The sequence below is a fragment of the Sceloporus occidentalis genome, unplaced genomic scaffold (assembly GCF_023333645.1).
Source record: "Sceloporus occidentalis isolate IW3139 unplaced genomic scaffold, rSceOcc1.0.p SCAF_30, whole genome shotgun sequence".
NCBI classification, from domain to species: Eukaryota; Metazoa; Chordata; class Lepidosauria; order Squamata; family Phrynosomatidae; genus Sceloporus; species Sceloporus occidentalis.
This window is the reverse complement of record NW_028317010.1, coordinates 7,530,229-7,542,735: the sequence shown is the minus strand read 5'-3', so window position 1 is coordinate 7,542,735 and position 12,507 is coordinate 7,530,229. Positions and strand designations below refer to the sequence as shown.

The window sequence follows — 12,507 nt, the reverse complement described above, 5'->3', positions numbered from 1 at the left end:
TAGATTCAGAAGGACCAATATAAACAAAATGGGCAATTCTGGTGATGCAGCAGCACCGTTCCATTGGTTACCGGTGTGTAGAACTTTACCCTGTATTGCCATAAAAATACAGATCATTGTACCTAGCATAGACACAGTGATTTGTGTGCATTTTATGTGTCCTCCATATTATTAACCACAGTTTTTTGTGCCAAGTAGTTATTACCTTGGGGACAAAAAAGTGAAATGAAATACCTAACCTTCTCAGCTTGATATTCTTTGAGTTTAAAGAAGTTTAGGGCCTGTGGGTAGTTGGCTATTTTGTTTGGAATATTTCATGAAATATAAATATCTGTATTTTATAGTTTGTTTATTCTTTGGATTTCCTTCAGTTTATGTAAGGGTTTTGTTTGTAGCTTAAAGTTTCTTGTTACCATTCTTGAAAGACCAGTCAATAAGACACGATATTGTATAACAGAAGTTGCAAAACTTCTTGCCAAGCTAAATAAACCCCATTGTTGTAAAAACACAAATGTTACAGCTATAAAATTCCCATAGTGTTTTAATACTCCAGTACATAATTTAACATAATGCCAGATTGTAGTTTTAAGTAATAAATTCCAGGTTAAATTAACTAATTGTTATAGTAACATAGATAGAAAATGTTGCACCCACAAAATGTACATAGTGTATTACAACTCCACTATGTGGTATTACTATTCTTTCACTATACAATATTTTAGCTTCTAGTAATCTGGATTCTTCTCACTATTAAATTTAGTTTTTTTTAAAGGGGAACTCTGTGACGGTTAATAGGTGCCGTCTGTAATAGTTATTTTGAGAATCCTGGGTTAATTGCTGCTTATATTAGTTATTGTTTGATTTCTGTATTTCTCAGTATATGTGGTGATTATTGTTTGTGCGTTGTTCTCCCTCACGTCCTACCCTGTCCGTGTTTCACATGCCCTACCCCCGGACTTTAATCCCTCGTATCCTGGACACCATCGACCCCACCGTTGTTGTTGTACGCACGCCGGCTATCTCGCGGTCCGTCCTGGGAAAACTTTGAACTGTTGCCGCTGGGGGGCCCTTTGGCCCATCGGTACCCGAGGACCGCCGCCGTCCCCTCGGGATCACCCCGAGAATGACAGCTATTATTCGGACATTGCGGGGCTTGGTGGCGCCGGACTGCCTGGGTTGGGCGAGAAGATATGGACATGATTTATGGTTTGTTTCTCACCTAACCTATATATAGGCCCATGTGTCTCCCAAATAGAGTCCTGTTTTCACCTCAACATGAGTGCTGTCTGATGCTTGGGGTGGGCTTCTATGATCCCTTATTGTCCTTTTCAGGACAATAGCCATATGGTGTAACTCAGCTTCGGCTAACCACAGTGGTAAAGCAGCCATGTTACAGAGGCATCCCCCCTTTTCTCTGCAACGCTGGTTCTGTCTGGTGGTGAAAGGGGTTGATTGTTGGTGTCCCGGCAGGAGGAAGCAACATTTGGCGGGAGTACCCAGTCGGGGTACAGGTCGTTCCAATGTGTGAGCCTCTTCAAATTCATATTCTTTCTCCAGGATTACCCTGGATTACAATTGGACCTATGTACACCACCGTTCAAACATTTTGGGTCACTTACAAATGTCGTCGTTTGAAAGAAAAGCAAATTTTGTCCATTATAATAACATAAATTGGATCAGAAATCCAGAACAGACAGTGTTAATGTTGGAAATGACTATTGTAGCTGGAAACGGCTGATTTTAATGTAATATCTTCATCGTCTCAGGCTTCTAATGAAAAATATAGTTAGCTGTGCACCCAATACCAATTTGCCTGCCTTGTAGGGTAATAACTGTGTGGATAGACTTGCATGAGCTTGACAATTTTAGAAGGAAAGTCACTTTATCTGCTTTCAGATCACTGGTCTGAGAATGTGTTTTTTTTACATAGCTTTCATTTACGAATGCCAAAATTTTAACAAAGTGTGATTTGTCTTATTTTCAAAAGTATCTATGTTTTATCGCACTTGCCTGCTTAGTCTCACCTTTTCATTGAGGTGTCTATTTTCGCTAAGTACTAAAAGAAAACGTTACACTATTTATCCTATTAAGAGAGTTTATTTGAAAGCACCAGCCAATATGTGGTGTTAAAAATTCTTATCATGAACATAATGTCTACCTTGCCGAGACTTACATGATTGACTCTAATTTATTCTTGGTTTAAACAGCAATGTACATGAATGAACCTTAATAGCTAATCGTTAACTTTATTAATGTATCGGTTGCTAATCTTTTGCTTTAATGGGGAGAATCCAAATGGGCAGTATACAGACACCCATGTTACTACGTATATATAACACACCTTTCTATACAGTGGATTGGAAAAGTAGGGATCAATTTGACTTAGATAAAGGAACTATATGTCTCTAAAATAGTGATTTCCAATGAGACATGATTCCAGAACAATGGAGACACAGGTGTGAGTAAGATTTCAGTATATAAAATGCCCAAGTCATGAAACATATCTAGACCAACATAGAATAAATACAACATGTCTACATTTTGGTGGGGGTTATGAGCATGTTTATTTTATGTTTGTAGAGTTCTAGATGTATGTCAAAAAATATAGCCAGTTTTAGTCGTTTTTTGTGAACAATGATTTATTTTATACCAAAATGCATGACTTGGATCTCCTAAATAATAATACATCGACGCAGTAAAGAACTACTGTCAATAACTTTTTTCTATAAAGTGAAAGGCATAATAGAAATGGTATCGAACATGCTTTCTTCATAAATTTTGGCGTCAAGCCCTGATATAATGTTGCCTGTTATATTTAGCTACATAAACCCTTACACAATAGAAATAGTAAAGAAAATGTTCTCTAAATATAATATTATCGAGCCAAAATAATACTTACATGAAGCAGTAAATCCACAGTACTTTTCCTGGGAAAATAAAACCTTATAAAAAGCAAATGAATTATTTAGTACAAAGCTACTGCACGGTAGACAATAGAAGCCATTACAGAAAATTAAAACATTGAGGTCCACCGACTCTTATGTTTAGGGGAATGGAAAACATTACATTTGGCTGGATGAGATTGTAAAGTAGAAAATTACAGAGTGCTTTTTAATTATTTTGTATACCATTATTTTATACAATTATAATGCATAAAATGATAATTTGACACAGCTTTATATATTTCAAAGCATTTACATGCTTAATGCTGATTTTGAGCAGAAAACTAATATAAATGTATGTTGAATAGAAATGTCATAAGTATTAATTAACAGTCAAATAAAATCTGGGTTTTTAAATGCAATAATTATAGGCCACGGAATACATCAGCAGGAATACAGCAAATGCAGAAAGCAAGAAGTTTTATGGACATATGATTATTGCAAATATGAATTTCTAAAATGCAGTACACTATATTTATTAACCCCTAGATGGCAGTAATGATGATTGTGATGGGAGAATAATATTTTCTCAAATTTGAATTTTAAAATGCAAGTATTTCAATCGTTCCTCCATATTATCATATATGCTTTCAACATATCTACAGAAAACACTTATTTAGTAAATGTTGTACACTGGTAATTGAATCATATAACATTTACATTTCATGTTTGAAAATAAACCTGATAGTGCCTTAACCAGTACTAATATTATAAGGCAGTGCTGTTCAACTTCATTGAGGCCAGACCCACAAATACAAACATACACACACTAATATGCACTCTCACACACACATACATATTTCTTTTAATGCACAGTTACACATACACACTCATGCTAATAGACACACATACATTAATACACACTAATTTACACATACATACAGACACTAATGCACATACACATCACACTCCGTGCGAGCAGGGGGTCACGTAACATCGGAGTACATGACTCCTATGTGCACCTGCCTCTACAAGTGGGCCACTCCAACCAGCCTAGTTTGAAGAACTTTGAACCAGCTCAGTGGGCAATCACCCCCTGGGCCAGTCTTTCCCTGCTGGCTAACTTATTGGCTATACTCAGAAAATGTTTTTTACAGAGTGATCTTATTGTTCTAAAATCCCCTTCTGACCATCCATATAAAGATAAGTGCATAAAATATCAGCTGTGTATATTCTTACCATTTAAAATACTGGCATATTAAGTCATATTTATGAGAGTGAAATACAGATGTGAAAATTGCAACATTTTTCATTTCAACAGAATAAATTGTTTGAAAATTGCTCCTGTGTACAGTTTGGTGTGGGATCATCTTTATTATTTTCTCCTTTAACCCCTTAAGGACCGGGATGCTTTTTTCCCTTTTGTACCCTTCGTGAACGGGGCTGTTTTAACACTCAGACACCATTTCTCTTGTCATATCACCAAATTTACTATACAAAAATAATAAAATATGGTGAAAATTTAAAAAAATGACAATATATGTGTCATTTCCCAGGAATGTCAATCTGTGGCCTACTTCTGAAATGAATATTAAAAACAAACAAACATATACTATCAATAATTTAACTTATGATTCTCAGCAGAACACATTTTGGCATCTTTTTCCCTGAATCCCTCTCTGGGTGAAGTTCAGAATAACAATTTATTTCATAATACTTTAAGAAGTCAGTAAGACAATGTGACTGAAATTTAGTATTGTGAATGTACAACTATAACAGTCTCTTCAGATACAAATTAAGCTAAATGAGGGGAAAAAAGAAGAATGGTTTGGCCAACTTAATTAAAAAAGCATCCTAAAGGTTCATTTTGCAAATGGGTCATTTTGACCAGATGGAACTCTACAATTGTTTAGTTCGTAATGAAAATTGGATAATAGGGGATAGGTAATTGCTAGGTCTATGCTTCACAGGCAACTAAGATGCGTCTATGAAATTGCAGTACCAAATTGCACAAAATACGTATTACGGTTTCCTGTGGGATAATCTGCAAGAGTTGTTTGTAAGGGAAAAGGAAAATGTATATTATTTTAGCATTAATGTTTCTCTTATCAACATATCAACCTTCCAAGAATTCCTGGTTTTCTGTCCCGGTACTGCTATTAATCCCGGTTATGCTCTGGAAGTCGTTATTTCTTATATTTGTCTCAAACAATATCCTTTGTAAATCAGATTCAGACTAAGTATTTATGGAGACATCTTTGTGTAATGAGACCTTTTGAGATCAAAATGTCTGCAGGTTTGATCTACAGTAGTCATCTTACAGGTATATATGTAATTAAAAAAAAAACCCAGGCAATATTAATAAAATGCATTATTTAAAAAAATGTACGAAAATCACATGACATATATACCACAGAAAGTAGGACCAAACTATATTTAATCTATAAATGCACGCACATTACAACCAAGTAAAACATGTGTATTATATAAAGGTACAATCCCCACCCAGCCAGAATTCGGAACACACGTATCACCCGTAACACAGCACCGCTCCAGGACCGAACATAGCGACGCAAGAGTCTGTAGCTGTATCACGTGCTCAGTCACGTGACAAGCAGCAGCGGTTACCACGGTAACGCCACGCTTAAATTCCGAAAAACATGGCGGCGGAGGAGAGCAACACAAGGGTACGTGATGGCTAATAAATGAAAGTTAATATATTAAGGAATAATGTTTTACCGTATTGGATTGGGGGTGTAAAGAGGGGAGTAATATATATATATATATATATTTACACGGGTGCTTGTTTACATTACCCAGCGTGAAACCGGATTATGACTCAAATTAGCAGGATAAATAGGCTACCATGCAAATGAAATTATAGAAAATATAATAATATAACAATATATATATATATAACAATATATATATATATATATATATATATATATATATATACAGGTATATATATATATATATAAATATATACACAAAAAAATATATATATACTGTAAATACATATATATAAATATATCACTGTATTGTCATATTTTGACCAGCAGAAAATGTATACAATACAGGATACAATATTACCTGTGTACTTTATTATATCAGCCCATGTTCGTTTATGTAGACTCAATGTGATTTTTATGCAGATGTCATTTTTCTTTAGGTACAGGAGGAAAATATTGACAGAAAAGAGGACCCTCCAAACTATCAATTCCTCTCTTTAGCACAAATCAATTCTCTTTTAGAGGATGATGTGGATGGAGTCCAAAGGTAGGCATACTTATCATCATACAGAGTCTTGAAATCCAGATTTTTTTAGCATACAGAAATTGCTTACTGCTAAAACATTGCCTCAACTACTGCAGCTACTTATTCTTTTTTCATTAATTTTCTTATTGCTACAAGTCTGTGGATTTATTCAGTGCTTCTAAAATAAACACATCTAGAGAAGGTCAAATTAAATGTTGCTCTATTAAACAGACTCTGGAAAGATGTGTTTTGTATAAACCAATTTAAGACCATTGTACACTGGCAAATAAGTGAAGAAGTGAAGATCTCTTTTCAGCACTTTTTTAATGCATCTAGTTCAGTTGGCAAACTTACCTTCATGTACATTTGTTGTCTAAAAAGGATTACTCTGTTGTCTAATGTTGCATTAGAAACATCCTTACTGGTATGGCTGGATGGCTAACGCCATTCCAGAAATAATTCTTTAATAATACAGAATGTTGACCTCATAATGATTTAAGGGAATGCTTAAATGTCATGTGTTACAAAAGTACACCATCAATAGGTTGTTGCTGTAGAAAAAAAAAAAAAAAAGGTTCTATAAAGTGTCTTTATTTTTTATACGTGATTAAACATCCAAAATATTTGACACAATGAAATATCTATATCTGCTCATATTTATTTCCGTGTTAGGTAACATATACTATTTTGTCTAGGTGGAAAGGCACATTTCATTGTGTTTTATCTGTGGTTATATAAAAAGAGATCGCAATAGCTATATGTTGATAATCCTGATTAATTGAGCCTTATTAGCACTTGAGCTGGTTCTCAGTGCAACTACAAGTTGATTTTGTGTAAATAAAGTGTGATTGTTTTTATATTGTATACAGTGTTACACAATGTGCATTTTTTCTTATCTTTCACCCTACATGTTCACCCGAGTCTCCGTGGAGACACTCCATCTATATTTTAATACTAGAGGTGTTTGAATAAGTGAAACACTTGTTTGTTGTTGGTTACAGAGCAATGAAAGCAACATCTCAATATTTCTGGATGACACAAATTAACGCAGATCATTCTCTCTTCTTTTCCCTTTTTCTCCCAAAACCCATCTGGACTCTCAATAACCACTCTGTCCGATCCCAACTTTACAGCAGTGAGGCCTTAATAATACTTTGATCAAAATGGAACAATTGAAACGTGCACAGACTCCAAAATTACATTATAGAGTTACAATAGTAAATATAAAGGCACATATTTTATGTTGTATCATCCTTAACATAAATATTCTAATGCTTAAATCAGCTGCTGTTCTCAGATGTATTAGAGTTTATAAACCCATTAATCAATTGCTTCAGCTTGATCATGCATTTGGCTGCTTGAGCTGTGAATTGATTAAGTAATAACAAGCCAATAAAACTGACTAAGGATTTCAACATTGTTTTGTGAAGGGAATATTATACTAATAATTAGTTATCCCTTTCGTATGGAATACATGGTTGGCAAAGCGGACCCAGGTTGCCAATCACGTACCACATACATGCGTAACTGGGAGCTTTCTAAACAAGATGTCTGTGAGAATCTTTTAACCCTTTAATAGCCCACCATGAACATTCTATACAGTCAGTCGCCAGATGTGTTAACCAAATGGCTCTAATTCCAGTCCTCATGAAAACCTTGACTTGTCATAAGCACCAATTGGAAGTCTTAGGTGCAATCACAGCAGCGTAGAATAGGAAGGAAAATCTGCCCCTTCACCCTTAGACTGGGGAAAAACTGTGAGATGCAAGGTCAAACCCCGAGTGTTCTAGGAAATGGTAATATCCGATAAAGGATAATTCAATAAATTATACTATTTAAAGCACACCCTAAACCCTAAGTGTTCTTGGAAATGGTAATATCCGATAAAGGATAATTCATTAAAATATACTATTTAAAGCACATCCTAAACCCAATTTGTTTTTTATATATTTGGTTTGAAAAAGAGAACAATTTTATTTTTAGCAGATGGTTTCAATGATGTATTGAGCAATGTCTTGTTACCTCTCTGTCTTGAAAAATTTTAATTGTTTTTAACCCTTACAGTCATAGCAGTGAAACACTGCAACTGATCGAACATGTATGGAGTATTAAAAGAATTATGTTACCCCCAAAAAAGGTTGTTGCTATATATGAAAATATATGAAAATTCAGTGTTATTTTGACCACAGCAACCCATGGCATATTCCTGCTGACTGGACCATATATGGGTTGCTATGGTGATGAGACCACTTTTTAAACTCTGCACCAAAAATATTTACCTATAAATTGGGGTAGTAACTGTATGTATTTAGAGAGATTCGGTATGAACATACATAATATCCCCACACACACATATATCTCCCACCCAATCCTGTATTCACCAGCCATAGCATAAAGTCAAGGTAGGCGGCCAGATGTAGATTTTTAAGAGTCCTAAGCAAAAATATTAATTTTACAAGATGAGCAAGATTATAATGATATCAATTTAAGAGGAATATTTGCCTCACCCCTTCCTTGTCCTAATCTGCTTATATGGTAGTGCACCCCCTTGAAAATTTGTATACTGGACGGAACTAGCAATGAAAAGCGGCCCTGTCACTTTAAAGTCAGCGATGTTTTTGACAACAGTGACAAATGCAACATATTAAAATAACTGTATACATTAAGTTTGAGGAGATTACAATCTACACGAGTATTGTGTGCAATCTACATGTACCATATGTACAGCCACGCTTTTTACTAATTTACTGAGAGTGTTGGGGCTTTAAAGATTAATATTTTAATTTTGCTACTTTTACTATTTGTCCGGGTGTCTAAGTCACCATGGAGAAATTCTGAGTCGCAGGAGCAGCATTGCGTCACGGCGAACTCCCTAACCAACTCCCCTCCAACCACGGACAGTTTTCCGTCATTAGCCAAAAAGAAAATGGAGTGTTCTATTGAAGATGACATCCTATTAGGCCTACATAGAAAAAGAAATAAGGTTGCATGAGCTTTCTGGACCTCAGAGGTTCCTTCTGCAGATTGAAACCTTTCTTAATAGATGTTAAGCATACCTTTATCTAAAGCATTTTATACACAATTATATCATTAATCATACTAAATCACTTCCTTGAACATTTTCATGTAGTACTTTAATATGCATCCTTCTTTACAAGGAGTGCCAGCAACATTAAACTGTTCCTTTAAAGTATTGTACAAACAGCAAACTGATAAATCTTTAACCCCTTAATGACCAATGACATGCCAGGCACGTCATGGCATTAAACAAGCTTAGAAAGCGATTTACAATAATAAAAGTGAGAAAAAGTGGGTTTTAATTTTTTTTTTACATCATATTTGATTATTTTTTTTTTAGGAAATTAGATGAGATGATCAAACAACAATATATAAGTTGTGTTGTTACACTGAATAAGAGTTACTGCTAAATACGAGCACCGCAAAAGCCTTGGTCACAAAGGGTGCAAAAAAAAAAAAACAACAGCCTGGTCCTTAAGGCAGGGCTTGACAAATTTGTTGTGAATCTAGGCGCCAGCTAAAAAAGTTAGGAGCCAGGATTTTTTTTTAAACCAACAGTTTGTCAGGAGTGATTTGATCATCATCAGCCCACTTACTAAACTCACAACATTTGACCTGGAAGCACCCTGGACTTTCAGGTCAGTGCTGTTTTTTGTTGTTTTTTTTTTTTTTTAGTATTATTTTGATAATTTTTTCTTAACTCTTTCAATGCTGGTGTTCTGTTGGAGCACAGCATTGACTGTTAACCCCTGCAATGCCACCAATGTGTGATACACAATTGTGGCATTGAAGGGCTTAACGCTGCACTGCCGCTGTCATGGAGCGATCAGACAGCAGGGGGATGTTGCGTCAGGTCCCCACACCCAATCATTACACAACCCCCTTCCCTGAAGCTGTCTGTGGCAGCTGAAAACGCAATTGTTGGTTTGCCGGCACTCGTGTTTTCAGCCTACAGAATCAATCCGTGGGAATGATCAAAGGCTCGGGTGAGGGCTTGGGGTGGCTGTGCTGGTCTGCCCAGACAGCAGCAACGCCCCCGCGATTACCACGATTGTGGTGACGTGGGGGCATTTTTGGGGGATGTAACAGGCTGACAAACACCTAGGCGCCAGGACAAAATTCGCAGTCGCCATGGCGACCTGGGATTTGTCGAGCCCTGCCTTACGGGGTTAAGCCACGTGATATTTTTACAGTGTCATGTCCGTGTATTTAGATTTGTCTGATTTGCTGACCATAAACAAGTTATACAGTTTACTGTTGCGATTTGTTTCAAATTGTTTTGAAAAAGATGTTATACCCAATTTGTCATATATTATGTTGTTAGCACTGAATTATTGGGTCCTCATGCAAGTTCATGCACTAGCATAGAAGTGCTGTTCAATAATGTGCATTTTCTTATAACAAGGAAATGTTAACATCTGGAGTATTTTCTACAGTTTTACTTCAATGATCTCTGGTGTTTTGCACAGAAAGGTTAATAAAACACCTTGTTAATGTGATCTGAATGTCTGCTATATGGAGACAAATCTTTTTATACTCTCATTTTTTCTTTTTTATCACACTTTTTGCTAGAAAAATCGTGTCAATTCTTCTTGGCTCATGTATTTCAAACATTAACTAGAAAATTACATGTTGTAGAATTTAAGAATTATGATAGCAGTATACAGTGTATTGCAATAATTAATGTTAATAATAAATTTATATATTTAATTTGGGTTAAGAAATATTAAGTAAAAAATACTTGTTGATTTTTGGACATGTGAGTGATTGTCTACATACTGTTTGCCTTAAAAGGCAAATTTATGCTATAATAAAAGAGCCCAGAATTATATCAAATAGTATCACATACATATCACACAGTTTGAAAATTAAAAAAACAGTAGGCAGTTTGTGGAAATGAATTCAATGAGGACCTGCTTGCCTACTCCTTTCTCTTGCTCTGATCACATAAAATTTATAAAATCCTGCTCTATCAACATCTTCTCTACCCACTGAACCTTTATTAGGTTTTGAGAAGCATATTAACTAAACCATATCTGCACAGGGATCTGAAGTACAATTTTCCATAGATTACAATGCACTTAACTGTATTCAAATCAGCACGTGTTTTCCTAATCTATAGTAATTAGGAACTGCATCTCATGTCCTCTTCATGCTTAGTGTGGTCATGCATGTGCTGTGGAACCTCAAAACCAATGTGAATGGCTTGATGATGAGGTAAACACCCAGTGACCTGCATGTATGCAAGTTGAGCTGATGTGCTACAGCAGTCACATCCTTAAAATTAGAGTCGTGTACCAATTTACATGCCCTAAATGCATTCAAATCCATCCCAAATAAACTTCAATTGTTTTAAAAAAATAGGAATGTACCTTTAACCTTTACCTAACCTACCATAAAAGATCAAGAAATGGTGCCCTTTACTAATTTCTGATAAGACTGGTCTGCCCTTGTATCTGTAATGTTTTCACATATTAACCATCATGTTACACCTTCCCCAAGACACATTTATTCTTATTATATAGTTTGTACTGTGCTTCTAGGGTTCTGTCCATTCTAGAAAGTTAACTTTGTCAGTTTGTTAAAAGAGGAGTCTTCTTACCATTTGTTCTACCATATCAAGACCTGCGAGCCACCTGTCAGGGCATGTGAGCATAAGAATCACGTTTTTCTTACATCACGTAGATGGTCAGGTGTGTGTGAATCACTTACTTGGAGCATCCATTGAGGCCCACCTTGCAATTTACAGGATTTAAAGAATTTGCTGCTAACATCTTAGTGCCAGTTACCCCAACACACACCTTTAGAGGTCTGGTGGAGTCTATGCCTCGACTGTCCGGGCTGTTTTGGCAGCAAAAGAGGGACCTACACATGAGCCCCCCAAAAATATATTAAAAATAATAAAATTAACATTTTGCAACATGTGTGCTCATTTCAATTTATTTTTTTGTCACAGACAAATTGAAGAATTCCTTGAATTTAAAGAGTATCAAACTAATTTGAAAGAAGCTATATTGGTGGATTATTATGTATCTGGATTTTGGTGGGGGAAGCAGATGAAGTTTACATCCCAGCAGCTGGTAGGATTCATGGCATTATTACACGATCTACTGGAAAATGTTGGAAGTAAGTAGAAGTATGCACAATAAATATCCTATGAACAACAGCATGAGGAGAACTCTATGAATACAGATTTGAAGGGTGCTCCCATGAAACAGTTTGTTAAATTTGGACTTAAACATAGACACATGATTGAAATAAAGGTAGATCCAAGTAGCTGATGGCACTGATTTTAATATAAGGTGCTAAGTTGCCCACTCTGTTAGAGTAAGAATTGAGTAAGGCTCCA

The 12,507-nt window shown here is 35.6% G+C and overlaps 1 protein-coding gene across 1 annotated transcript in view; it reads left to right on the top strand.

The window, feature by feature from the left end:
* The first annotated feature begins 5,542 nt into the window (after positions 1-5,542).
* The window catches only part of LOC149299000 (ciliary-associated calcium-binding coiled-coil protein 1-like), a 31,285-nt gene continuing 24,320 nt past the window's right edge, over positions 5,543-12,507 (top strand). Inside the window, exons 1-3 of the mRNA XM_089486819.1 lie at positions 5,543-5,569; positions 6,055-6,161; positions 12,115-12,284. Of these exons, the coding sequence (XP_089342945.1) occupies positions 5,543-5,569; positions 6,055-6,161; positions 12,115-12,284 (304 nt within the window). The remainder of the gene's footprint in view (positions 5,570-6,054; positions 6,162-12,114; positions 12,285-12,507) is intronic.